The 14,116-nt window shown below is 46.3% G+C and overlaps 1 protein-coding gene across 15 annotated transcripts in view; it reads right to left on the bottom strand.

Annotated features, from left to right (window-relative positions):
• The window catches only part of kmr (kramer), a 54,903-nt gene that overhangs the window by 8,865 nt on the left and 31,922 nt on the right, over positions 1–14,116 (bottom strand). For 5 of the 15 annotated variants that reach the window (XM_070217764.1, XM_070217763.1, XM_017145786.3 and 2 more), the window contains exons 1-3: positions 12,269–12,439; positions 9,109–11,434; positions 5,876–6,986 (exon numbers count right to left, since the gene is read on the bottom strand). In XM_070217764.1, the coding sequence (XP_070073865.1) occupies positions 5,876–6,986; positions 9,109–11,434; positions 12,269–12,300 (3,469 nt within the window). In that variant the 5' untranslated portion in view covers positions 12,301–12,439. Of the gene's footprint in view, positions 1–326; positions 3,947–5,875; positions 6,987–9,108; positions 11,435–12,268; positions 12,470–14,116 lie in introns of those variants that run through there. The other 10 variants (XM_070217756.1, XM_070217754.1, XM_070217755.1 and 7 more) reach the window with 7 other exon arrangements.

The raw sequence follows: 14,116 nt of genomic DNA on the forward strand, positions 1-14,116 counted from the left end.
ATAATTTGTGGCTCTGTTTTTTGATTTATTCTTTTTTTCTACGGGTGGGTATGGTAATATCTCTGCAGATTATATATATTTTATTTCTATCTGCAGCTGCTGGCTCCTACAATTTGCTATTTGCAACTGCCCCGAAAAAGTATCTATCTATGGATTTGTTCAACTTTACAAATGGGTGTGCTTGGGTGAGATTTCTGTGAGTGAATAAGTGAGTGAGTGATTGTGTTTTTGCGTATATATACAAGCGATTCAATGACTTAATGAGATAAGTGGGGAATTGGCTGGGATTGGATGGGATAAATAAATATATATATAAGTTTGCTTACCAGTTGATTAATTAAACAAAACAAGACAACACACAACAACAATGACAACAACAACAACGACAACAGTGACAGTCAACAAAACAAATAGAGCACTATCTAAACTCTAAGCTGGGGGGTTACGGCAAAACATGATGGGCAAACAGAGCAATAATAAAATAACTCTTGGTGTGCAAACCAAAAATGGTCAAATGGCAAAACGGAAGGCTAAATTGAAACTACGGAAAGTGTTGCATATTTTTAGGAGCTGGGGGCCTTGGTTTTTCAGTGGTTGTTGTTCGCTCTCGACTTTTTCCCCGCCATCGCCATGGGATTTCCATTGGCATCGTCCATGGAACTGGTGTTCAGCTGCTGGACAATGGAGCGCACACTGCTGGTGAGGGGCATGTGGGCAGGAGATGCAGCTCCTCCGCCTCCTCCTGTGGTCTTCATTAGCCCACTGGACATGGCATCCCACTGGCGAATGGTCTCGCGATCCAGCTCGTTGGATTTGTGGGACAAGTTCGAGGCCGTCTCCTCGCGCAGCACCTCGTAGACATCGGAATCCGTTTGGTCCTGGCCCAAAAGCGAGGAGGAGGCTGCCATGGAGTTGTCCAAAAGCTGGACATACACATCATGCTCATTGGAGATGGGATGTGGATGCGATTGTCGCGGCTTCTGGCTGTCATTCACATAGGTCACCTCGCGACTTAGCTTCGCCTTGGGCGTACTCGAAATAAGAGGAGGAGCTGCCGTTGTCGCCGTAATCCTGTCCAGATCGTCCAGGGATCTCGCATGCCGCTGGGAAACGCGACGCAAACTCTCGCGCCACAGGGCATCCTCCTCCCAGAGCAGCTCGCCACCTAGAACTGAGAGGTTGGTTGGGACATTATTCGATGGCGGATCCTCCTGCTCATCCATCTTCTCCTCCTCCTCCTCCTTCTCCTCCTCCGAATCTTCACCAGCACCAACATCTCGGTTAGGGTTGCCTTCATCCGACGGGTTACGGCTACCACCAATCGCCTTTCGAGCGAGATTTGTGTTTTTAGTAGTTGTTGTGATATGATATGAATGGACCAGTGCACCACTACCTTCTCCTCCTCCTCCTCCACTGCTGCTGCTCTCCATCTCCACCAGCTTGAGATTCTTGTTGCTCAGCTTCTCGTTGTTGTCCTTCTGCCCGCTGTAGATGTTCTTGCTGTCGATGGCCTGATCCTTGTCCACCAGTGCGTCCACATTGAACCGATCGATGGGGTTGTGAATGTGGGCTATATTGAGACCATGGGCATGGATATCCCGCTGATTGTTCAGCGGCGGTGGAGCCGGCAACTCCGAGTAGTAGTAAGGAGCCGATTGGGTGGATATATTGCTGTTATTGCGACTGTGGATTATCCTTAGGGCAGCTGCCTCGCCGCCCAACTGCTGAATGGAGTCGGTGGAGGAGAGAAAGTGTATGTTGCCGTAGAAATGTTGCTCCTCGTCCTCCGTATTCCGGAATGTTTTCGGTGGCTTGATGAGATTGGTGAGGATGTCAGCTCCTGCCGCCGCATTGGCATCGTTCAGAAGGTGACTTGTTGGAGTAACCTGACCGGTCGACAAGTGCAGGTGACTCAGGTAGGTGTCCAGCTCGTGACTACTCAGTGTTTCCTCAAACTGCTCACTAAGCGACTCAATCTCACTGATGGACTCCTGGGACAGAGGTCTCCTCGATCGCTGGCGATCCAATTCCGAGTCCGATCTCTGTCGGAATTCCACAGACTCATTTTCACTGCTCAGGGGCAGGCTATTATTGCTGGTGACCCTCCTGCGATATAAATCGAGATCCGAGGAGGTACGCGAACCACTATTATCCGTCAGCTGGCAACTGTAGTTGGAATCGGAGAGGGTCCTGGCATGGTGCTGCTCCTGGGCCACCAGCAATCGCTGCGGGGTCATCCGCATCTTGGCAAAGTGATCGGGCAGCGAGAGACGACTGCTCTTTAGGGTGGGACTCGGAACCGCCTTGGGTAAATTCAGGGACGTATTGCTGGCATGCATCTTGGGCAGCTGCTCGAAGGAGAGATTCACCTTTCGCTTCACCGTATCGTAGTGCTCCGAGGAGAAGATCTCCTCCGTTTTTAGCTCCTCCATGGGCGGTGGTGAATCCGGAATGGGTGGTGGTGGCAATATCTCACTATCTGAACTCTCTGCATAGTTATTCATTGGCGTGGAGGCTCCCAGGTAATAAGAAGCTGGTCGGAAAGTATCCGACAGACTGAAACGAGATCTGGAGCGCAGCTTCTTGGCCTCCAGCTGCTGCCGGCTGCTCTCGTCATCCGCATCCGAACTATCGCTGGCCAAAGCCAACGCACTTTTGGCCGGCTTCAGGATATCCGGCATGTCCTTGCCCTGCCGCTTCTTGGTCTTCTTCTTCAGGGTTTCGCTGCCCGACTTCTTGCCCTTCTTCAGGGTGGAGCGACCCGAGGAGCAGTGGGCCTCCTCATTGGTGGCCGGTGGCGTGGGCTTAACTCCCGCCAGTTCCATGTAAACTGGCTCCTTGAAGGCACTCGAACTGCTGCTGGCCAGGCACATGATCTCATAGTTGCTCCGGCTGTCCTCGTCCTGAATGCCCTTGGTCATCTCCACATAGTGATTCTCCTCCTCCTCCGCCTCCACCATTCCACCTGCATAGGATTCATGGCTGCAGACGAGTGTGAGGACACCTGGCTGACCCAGTTCCACTTTCTTGGGCGTCATGGGCAGATAGTGACTCTCGTCGAACTGCTGGTCGGTGGGTGTGATGGGCTCGTTCATATATATCTGCTGCAGTTCCTTTTCCTCTGTGGGATCCTGGGACTCATCCTCATCTTGAGCCAGGGCCTCGTCTATATCATCATCTGTGTACTCCTCGCAGGCCGTGCTCTCATCTTCCTCATCGTCTGGCTCCTCTGATTCCTCCTTTTCAACTTTGCTTTCCTCAAATGAAACCTCCTCCTCTCCTGGCATGGATTTACTTTCCGCTGTGGGTGTCAGGTCCTCCTCCTCCTTTTCCTGCTGCTGCTGCTCCTGCTGCTGCTGCTCCTGCTGCTCCTTGAACAACTTGAGCTGCATCAGCATGGGCGTCTCCTCGGGATCGGTAATCGTTGCCCTGCTGTCAAGGGCTTTGCTTTCTGGCATGGGAATTGGTGGCTTGCCAAATTCCATGTTCTCGTAGTTGCTGACCAGCTTATTGTTGTACACAGGCACATAATTGGCATTCTGCGGCGACTTGGGGGCCGTTTTCTTTGGCAGAATGGGAACAGGGTCCTCCTGCTCCTCATGCTCCTGCTCCTTCTCCTCCTCCTCCTTGGGCAATTGCAATCTGAGCTTGGGACGCTCTTCCAGTTTTTTGGGTTGCACCTGAATAATGCGCGTTTTACTCGCCTCATGCACTTTCAAAATGGGCTTTAGTTGGAATTTTGCATTGCCAGGTGTTTTGGGTGTTGATGGTGTTTCGCTTGGTTTGGGACTCGGACTCAGACTCTCTAGACTTTGGATATTGCTAAGATTTGTTGTTGCTAACGCCGTTGTTGTTGTTGCCACTATTGTTTTTGCCTTTGTTTCTGCTTTTATCGCTGACCTTCCTGCCGTCGCACTTTTGTACATGTTATCATCCACAGTTACAGCTGCGATTCGTGCGTTTTGTTAATGTTTTTTGCGAGTTTTCGGTTTTCGTTATCGAGTTTTACAGCATTTACAAATTTTTTCGATTTTTTTTTAATCAAAGAGTTACCAAATTCAACGTATACACAACGAATTTATTATATGTAGGTATGGAAAAAGAAGAAATATAAAACATATTTGTATATCTTGCTGGTTTTTGGTATGTGTAATTAAAATCAATCAAATGGGTGGTCGATTGCGCTATGAGCCCAGATTGAGTTTGAGTTTTATTTGGTTTTTGGTTTTGGTTTATTTGTTGTTTTTGGGTTTTAGTGCGAAGTTTACAGCGGCATTTAGTAGTGGAAATACCAAGCACCCGGTTGTCATGATGGGAAAACGAGTATATGTATTGTATGTAATGGAATGAAAACGAAACGAAACAAATCCGAAACGAAACTAAATACGCCAAAAATGTTTACTGAACCCATGAAAGATAGAGATTTCCAAAAAATAAAGAAAGAGAGAGATAGAGAGACAGAGAGAGATTTATGGACTACAGAAATATTGGTCTTTCGGTTTACCCTCCTTTTTCCATCCAAAGTTTAAAAGGCAAACAATAAATTTGTTTCGGCCAAAATGTTCTTAAAACTGGCCAGAATTTGGTTTTATGCCTTGCCTACTTTTTGGCAGCAGCTCTAAATTAATTACTCGATACTTTTCAATTTGTTTTCTGCATCTATATTTGCATGTGTATTGTGTGCGCACGGCAGGAAGGTTTCGATACTCGATGCTCGACATAAATTGCCTTCTCTTGTGTACTTGCAAATTAACCATATTTATTAAAACACAAAACAAGGCCACAAAAAAGGTGTAAAACACACAAATATTAACTACATGAAGCTTTTAATTGTTTAGTCTGGCGCCTGGCAACATGATAAATTAGCATTGAAACGGTTAGGGCTTATAAATATGGTTAATGGTCAGAGTTTTGAGAAGTGTGTCACAGCAAAAACGGGCCTGTCAAAGGCAGCTGAGGTCCTTTATTTATAGATCCCTAACATTCTCAAGCGGAAGGGCAACGCAGTCTGCATTTGCCGTTGCAAGTGGGTAAACTAAAGCAAAAAGCAGGCAGCTCAAGGCCCGCCACAAAAACATGCAACTAAAATTGAAAGCAATGCCAAGAGCAACTAAGAGTAAAAATAAAATAATAAAAGTAAAAGTAAAAGTAAGGAACGCAGAACAGAGCATCACGGTTAGCAACAGCTACAGATACAGATAAATATAAAGATACAGCTACGCTACGATACGATACTGATGCAGATAGAGATACTCACTACGTTTATGCGCAATTTGCTAAACAAACATAATCAATTTAAACTACCCTATCAAGATATTCGAATAAATAATTTTTAATCACTTAATTTTCAGAAGTGATGGTAGAATTAACTTTTTTTTGTCATGAATGAAATGCTATATTGATACAGTTTTCATCGTGATTTGTAATGAAATTTAAACTATCATATATCTGCAAATATTAGTTTGTGTATTGATTGAAATTAGGTTATTAGCATTAAATTGTGCTTATATAATCTTTCTTTATTTTAGCACTTTAATGAAATTGTAATTTTTTTATATTTCTTTCAAATAGTTAACTTTTGTATTTAATCTTGGTTAATTAGTTTAAGTTGTGCTTCTGTAAAATAAGTAAAATTTTCAGCTATATTTTTGTATATTTTCTGATTATTATAACTATATTGATCCTTGACTAAATCTAATTGAATCAAAACCATTACTTGTTTGTTCTTGAATTTAGTAGCGCATAAACGTAGCCATATAGATACGGAGTAGAGACAGTTACAGATAGAGAAGGAGACGTATTACATAGGGACAGAGTTGAAGCCAAGCAGAATGGGGAATACTTATGGGATGTGTCATCGCTGACCAGGACTCACCCTCATCATCCGAGGAGTAGTTGTTGTACACCACTCCGCCGGGTCCGATGTTGGCTTGGCTCTCGGAACGCGATCGCTGAATCCCAGAGGCTGAAGCTGCCTGCTGATTCCCGGCACTGCCACTGCCACTCCCGTTGCCCACCACCAGTCCCGTTTTGCCCGCCTGGGGGCCATAGCGTGCTCCACTGGCCACCGCCGTGGAGGCCAGCAGGATGTTCGGATTGCTGCCCAGCTTGGACATGGCGGACATGTTGCTGCCGCCCTGCTGGATGCCCTTGCGGGTCAACGGTGACTGCAGCATGCGCTGCTTCCACTCGAGCAGTCGCTTCATGGACTCCTCCCGCTTCCGCTCGCCATCCTGGTGATGCTGCGGCGAATTGGAGGCACCACCTGTTCCGCTGGTGGGCGAGGTGGTCGTCGAATTGCCAGCCGAATAGTCATCATCCATGCCGCCCGATCTCTTGGGCAGCCGAGCGCTGGCGGAGCGCAGGAACTGCTCGTTCTTGCTGATGATCTCCTGCGTGGACATCGAGGGCGGGAAAATGGAACCCGGATGTACGTTTAGGGGCGGTAGATTCTCCTCCTGCTGCTGCGAAGGCGGCGACTGCAACTGGGAGGCCACCGAGCGTCCCTGACTGGCGGATCTACTCATGCGCGGCATGCTGCTGCTGGAAACTCCACGCTGAGCCTGAGCCTCGGCCAGCATCTCCTGCCGCTTGTAGGCCCTCTCATAGGGATTCTCATATCCAATCGTGTTCACCCCGGAGTTGAAATCCCCCGCTGCTGTGCGATAACTGCCCGCCTGCTGGGGCTGAGCCGCTCCAGCTCCGCCACTCTGCAGATACAGGGCACTCTTCCGCATCTTCTCGGCATAGCTGGCCTCCGAGTAGTAGAAGCTATCGGGCGTGCGATTGATGTCCAAACTGGACTTGGGCCTCGGCGCCCGTCCGCTCTCCAGCTGACTCTGGGCCACCGCCGCGGCGGCAGCGGCTGCGGCGGCTTCGGCACGCGCCTCGTACTCCAGGAAGTCCGCCGAATGGGGACGCACTATGGCCGCCGCTGAGCGGGCACGCAAGTCCATTGTATTGATTAGTTGATCAGCGGCACTGGCCTAAAAAATGGCGAAAAAGAGGGGGAGGGGTTAGAAGTTAGAAGCTATAAAGGGTTATATAATGGTAATGAGGGTAATTGGCTTTTTCCATTTTTAACTAGAGCTGCAGTCAAAAAAATTCTAGGAGAAATAGAACTGAACTCGGATATTTTATCAGACATTTATAAATAATTTTTTACAACTAAACAAACATATATTAAATAAAGTAAAGATAAAATTAATTATAATTTAAAAATATTTTAAAATATTCTAAGATTTTAAACGAAGTCTTTAGTCGTTATTAACAGAATTTTTTGTACATAAATTGATTAAATTCCTTGTTTTTAATTACTGAAAGTTGATGAATTTTAAAAGCCTATTGATTTAAAACATTAAATCACTTATAAATATTTGTATTAAATGTTAAAAAGTATATATCTTGGCACTCAAAAACTGTAAATAAACCGCAGTTTAATTTTAAAGTGAAATACCAAATTTCATTTATTTTCGTATCACTTTCAAAGTTTTAAGAAAACCCTTTGCTTAAGTGTTGAAGATTGGCGTGGCCCATAACTTGTTCGACACTTGGCAGGCGGCACAGCTGGTCTTTTGGCCAGGAACCCCTGGTAGCCATAAATCATGCACGCGACTCATTTCCCGTCTAACTTGCTGGGCCTGACCTGACCCACTAAACAGCTGCCCCACAGCCGAACACCACCCGCCGACCACCACCCACTGCCCCCTGACCAAAAGGAGGAGGAGAGCGCATAAAGTTGCATTCGAAGGAAATTGCTGCACTGGCGGCCAAGAAAGAGGAATGGGAGCTTCTTCCTTCTAACGAAACGAAACGTCTGCAATTCAGCAACCCACTGACACACTAAAGTCCAATTAAATTTTGAGCTGCGGACTCGAGACGGCAGCTGCTTGAAACCGAAAGTTTCCGACTCTGAAAAGACTCTCCATTCCCGTCTATCAATGTGGGCAAACAGCAGCAGCTTTTGTGAGTGCGGCTTTATGGAGTCGTCGGAGCTTGAGGAAGGAGCTATCTCAGCAGGAGCAGAAACACCACCACCTGGCCACCAGGCAAGGGCAAATAAAAGTGAAAAGCTGATACGTGCAGAGGTGCAGTACGTCTCAGCCAGCAAAACTTTGCAACTAGGTCAGGGAAAGAGGTGAGGAAATATAAAACCCCTACTTGATTTCCCCCCTGGGTTTTTGTGAGCATTCGCAGCAATCAGACAACATCAAGTGGCATCGCAGATGATTTGGTGGGCTGACCTTTGCCCGATGCCACGCCCCCAAGCTCCCAGCTTCCAACTCCCAGTTCCCAGCTCTCGAAGCACCCATAAAGCCAAGGCTGCAACGCCAAGTGGCAGGTCATCAGCAATCGCAATCGCAATTGCAATCGGAATCGCAGCTCGTTGCTGCCTGGAGGGCTGTGGTTTGCCATTTTGACTGCCTTTGAGAATTGCACTCACTGTTGGTGCCATTAAATCCTCAGTGATGGAAATTTTTAACCACTTACTTCTCGGATAAAATATGAATAAAAAGGAAAGTTAATTTGAATAAAATGATGTGAAATTGTTCTTAGCGGCCAACGAATTTTGCACGTATTTTTAAAAAATTCCTTTCAAATTATCGTTTATGATAAGATAAGTTTTTTAAATAGTTTAAAAACACAACCAGAAATTTTAAATACATTTTTGGGCTATCAGACTTTATATTGAGTTTTTTTATATTAATAAATTCTCAATTTGTAAGCCTTTCTGTTAAATAAATAACTTTTCTGTTCGAAATTGTCAAAGGAATACTGTTTTTGGGTTATAATACTTCATATTGACTTCCTTGGAAAATAAGAAAAAAATTTCTAAATAATATGGAAAATATTAAAGAAAAATAGGTATATTAAATATTTAGTATGTTTAATTTTTGTTGATCAAAAATAATTATTATTGTGCGATACTTAAAATAACACTCATAATAATTACGGTCCCTGATATTTACTTGTACTAAATTTTAAAGACTTTTTTTGAAAACAAAACTATCAAATTGTTTAAAATGGCTTTTTTTTATCAAAATTGTGAAATAAATTCCAAAATATCTAGTAGCCAGCTCTATTTTTCCCCTTTTTCCTATAACTTACCTCCATATGATTGGGTGTGTACCGCTGCGGCATCGCTGGCACGTGCTTGCTGCCATCATAGCTGGGCGGGCTGAGGGGTCGCCGGTAGCTGGCTGCCTCCTGGAGAAGTGCCTCCTGGGCGGACATGGCCCCTCCTCCACCACCAACCGCCAGCTGCGACATGTTGTAGATGTCCTCGTAATCCGCGGCAGCTGCGGCGGCGGCAAAGAGTCGCTGCTGCTTCGATCGCCCATAGGCATCGGGAGTCCTCCGCTCCGCTTGCAACAACTGCTGCTGCGTGGGATACGATCCATTGGGACCCTGCCGCTGTTGCATCAACTTGGCCATGTACATCTCCCGCTCGCCGTAGATCTCCTCGGCGGCCCGCTGTTGCTGCAACCTGGCGATCTGCTCCTCCATGTCCAGCTGCTGCTGCTGGAACTGCGCCTCCAGGTGATCCAGCGAGTACTGCTGCTGCGCCTGCTGCAACTGCAGGGCGGTGGACACATGGCCCGTTCGCGTGTCGTAGATGGCATGGTGTTGCTGCGGTTGCTGCTGCTGCTGTTGCTGTTGCTGCTGCTGAGATCGTTGGTGTTGCTGCTGCTGCTGGTAGATTTGCTGCGTGGGCGACATGAGGCGGCGACTAGGATGTTGCTGCTGCTGTTCGTTGTGCTCGGGCGATGGCGAGGAGTAGCCACCATCGTTGATGCGCCTCGGTTTCGGTGGGGCATTGGCATACAGGGGCTGTCCACTGCCGCTGCCTCCGCCACTGCTGCCCGTATTTTCCGACGAGGGCGTGGGCTGTTGGCCACCCTTTCCCAGATTTCCCGACTGCAATGTGTGTATGCCCGAATCGGAATTCTCGCCACTGTGATTCAGCGAGGAGTTCACACTTGGCTCCGATTCCCCGCTGCTGGGTGCCTGCATCAAACTCGCGGCCGCCAAGGCCCTCACCCACTGCATCATTGAATCCGAGTTATCGGCTGCCAGCCAATAGGTTCGCATATTCTGATGCTCACACTTGAAGGCAAACTTGCGATAGATCTTGTCCTCGGGCAAACAGGCGGATACGCGATATGAGGGCAGCAGCACTGAACCCAGCAGCTTCTCCTCCTCCGGTCCCTTGTAGTAGTACAGGCAGTACTCGGCCAGGACGAACCAACGTTTGCGCCACACCTTCAGACCATCGGAGCCCTGTTTGTGCAGCCAACCGGATAAGGTAACCGGTGTGGATGGTGGCCTCTTGGTAATGGGTGACTTCAGGGCCTGAATGGAACCGGCACTCTTTTTTCTATCCAATGGTGCATGAGTGGGACTCTTGGCCGAATTGGAGGAGGACTCCTCCGAACTGGGCGTGGCCTTGGGCTTGACCGCCGATATTTGGGTCTGGCAGGCCTGATTGACCACATGACCAGGGTGATTCTGCTGAATGTACACGGTGCCATGCTCACTGCCCGGGGTTTGCAGGTCGCTCTTGTGACGATGTTGCTGCTGCTGTTGTTGCAACTGTTGCTGCTGCAATTGCTGCTGCAACTGTTGCTGCTGGGCGTACAATTGCTCCTGGTAGTGTTTGGGCATTGCAGGTTGCTGCTGCTGTTGCTGTTGCTGCTGCTGTTGTTGTTGCAACTTTAGAGGACCCTGAGCAGGTTGATATTGGTTTTGCAAGTTAAGCGAAGAGGGAGGAGCCCTCTGCTGCTGCTGCTGCTGCTGTTGTTGCTGCTGCTGGGTGAGAGTGGTCATATTGGAGACCATGCTGGGCGACTGACTCATGTGGTAGTGATTCGTGGGCGGGTTCATGGCCTGTCGCAGGGCAAAGGTCCGCTGCTGCTGCTGAGCGGCCTCGCTTTGGGTGGCCATTTGGGCCTGCATCTTGGCCGCCTGCAGCTGCTGGTACTGCGATTGCAGGGCCGAGATGGGATGATGTCCGGCCATGGCATTGCTGGCCTGCAATCTTCCGGCGGCAGCCAGATAGGTTCGCTCCGTGGGCGATTGATAAAGCTGCTCACCGGCCGCCGTTCCCCCGCTGCTCGAGTAGGACTGATGGTAGGGCGATGAGTGTGAGCTGCTCGAGGTGCCTCCTCCTCCGTGTTTCATCAGGTTGAGGTGCTGCTTGGACTGCGGCTGCATCTCAATCGGGGACAATGGTCCTCCTCCGCTGGAACTGGTGGCCGTGGGCGATTGCTGGTACAACGCCTGACTGTAGGCCGCCGTTCGGTAGTCCACGAGATTCGTCTGGTAGGCCAGCGGCAGCTTCTTCTGCTGCTGCGCCAGGATCGCTGCCTCCTGCAGCTGCTGCAGCTTCTTGGCGTCCATGGTGCCGGCGGTGAAGAGCGGCGGCGCCTCCAACCTGGAAAGGGTAAGGAAGCGGAAAAGCGATCAGTGGAAGTTCGCAAGGCAGGCGGAACTGTGATTCAATCAGACGAGGTCACCCGGCATGATTTGCTCGCGTGGACAGGGTAATTAACCCTAGAAGTACAGTGGATTTTATTGGTTCAAAAGCTATGGGGCACAAAAAGTTGAATGTTACTAAATCCCGGTTTTAAAAAAATATATATTATTTTTAGTCACAAAAGATTTTTAGCGATATTTTTAATTTTTTTTTTAAGATTATCTTTGTTGCTAATTCCATTAAAGGTCTTATAAATATCAATTAAAATTTTTTGGAAAATACAAGAGTTTTTTATTGTTTTTTTCTTTTAATTCCCTATAATAATTTATTTGTAATTCTGTCAACAAATATGACTCTCCTAAAAATCCGATGATTTTGTACAGCTAATAACCCTAGCTAATTATATTTATTTTTGTATCGACCTTAAAATATATTTAAAGAATTATTTTCTTTCCAATGACATCATCTCGTAAACTCAGCTTAATGGCTATTTCTAAGCGTAGCTAAATATTTCAAAAATGTCACAAATATGTCAGCAAGGGGTTAATTCCTTCGCGAGCTGCGGAAGACACGGAGGCCGCGGAAAATGCAACTGGCTTCGCGCGTAATTGACCGTAATTGATTAACTGCAGTCGCCGCTCCGGCCACAAACACACGGCTGACCTTGCCGGCCTCATTTTCTCTGCGCGGAAATGGGAAATCGGAAGGGGCGAGGGGGATGGGGATGGTGTGGGGAAAATGGGGAAAGAGGGTACTCTGCCGAGAGAGATCTACGAGATTTACGCTACTCACCAGTCCCAAAGCTGATAGATGCAGCCAAACATTTTTGCACTTTTTTTCTGCTTTGGTTTGTCGTGTATTTCGTTAAATCGCGTTAATAACTTAATTGGCCTTATTGCCTTAATTGAATTGCACTAATTTTTCTTTCTCGCACCCGCCTTTTCGCTTTTATTGTAATGAGTTTTGATTTGATTATTCGATTGGCTGCAAAAACTCAATTAAAACTTTTCGATTGAAATGCGGCGGCCTCTTTTTTCGCGTTGCCTTTTCGCGTGTGTGCCTCAGACTTTTTGGGGGGCACCGAAAACCAAAAAAAAAAGGAACGAAAATTGCAGTCGCCGCCGTCTAGTTGCAATTGAAACTGCGAATGTGTCTATTTTTATTGGAGGCGGACCGCAGATTTATTTGTCGACGCTCGGCGGCAATTGTCAAGAACAAAAAATTGAACAAAAGAACAGAAAAACTAAAACCGAAAAGTCAAAGAGAAAGGAAAGCTTAATTTTCATATTGATTTTCTCGAGTAGAGTGGGTAAACTCAATTTAATTAAATTCTGTTTTGATCCTGCTTGAAATTTGTTTATGTTTTGCATATTCAATGCGAATTTGAAACCTCCCCAAAACTGTGTACAAAAAAAATAAATCATCTCCAAGGAAACAATAATTCCCTTGTCGAATATTGAACACGAATTCGGTTTTAATGCGAGCAAACGAATCGAGTGGACAAATCCCAGATACGACACACACGGCAAACATTTGGGAGGCCAAACACTCGATAACCGCTCTATCGAATGACAATTTTAATGCAATTTAACGTCGAGAACTATGAGATGCAGATGCAGGCCGGAATGCACGGCTAGATGCATCTGCAATGAGCCCGTTGTCGAATGCATTTAACCAAATGAATTATGGATTGCCTTTATTGAAGCTCCGGCACATGCAAGTGCATGTCCAACGGAAGGGCAAAAATGTTGATTTTTTCGTCCCCGCCCGGGTTATTCCATTCTGTTCTCTTCGATCCTGTCTGTCTGGGCATTAAATGAATCCCTTACCATAAAAATCGAAGCAGGTAGAGAAAAATGACTGGTTTTCACATCACTTTAAATTAAAATAATAAAAAAACTAAATAAAGTTAATAATAGCTGGTATTACGAAATCACTTTTAAACTTCAACATATGTGTCTAAAAGTATGCAACAATATATTTTTAACACAAAAGTGGCATGAATTCATACTGAAAAACAATTATTTTTTTCACTGCATACTTTTAGACAGATATTTTTAACATTTTAAGGCGATTTTAAAAACATGGCTTTTTTTATTTATTTAAAATCGTTTAAAAATTCAAGAAAAATAAAAAAATAATAGTATCCATTTCAATAAATTATTTTGTAGTTTTTCTTAGTGCCTGAAACTTGACTCGTGGCATTAAAAGCAAAGTCCTGTTGAAAATGTTGCGCAATAAATAAGCAATTGATCCGGTGTTAACGGCCATTGATGGCCAGACTTTTTCTATTCCTTGGCCCAGTGTGTAGTTCGTATCCCCGTGACCATTTTACGCTACAATCAACTTTGGCCAAACAATTTTATAATTGCCTGCTAGCCGAGCCGCAATTTGTATGGCTTTCAATTACCGCCTGGCGTTTGCCAAAAGCGCAATGGCTGAGAACTGAGCTGAAAACTCGAAGGAAGACGTGGCCCAGAGCAAAACGCACAATAAAATATTGGCGGCGGAACAACAATACAAAATCAATACCGATTAAACGGCAGGACTCGTCGCTCTTTCTTTCTCGTTCTCTGGGCTCCCTTGAGCTGGGTTTTATTTATTTATGCGGGTTGACTGGCGAGGGAGGCAAAGGGAAAT

This window comes from Drosophila takahashii, chromosome 3R (assembly GCF_030179915.1).
Source record: "Drosophila takahashii strain IR98-3 E-12201 chromosome 3R, DtakHiC1v2, whole genome shotgun sequence".
In the NCBI taxonomy this organism is placed as follows: domain Eukaryota; kingdom Metazoa; phylum Arthropoda; class Insecta; order Diptera; family Drosophilidae; genus Drosophila; species Drosophila takahashii.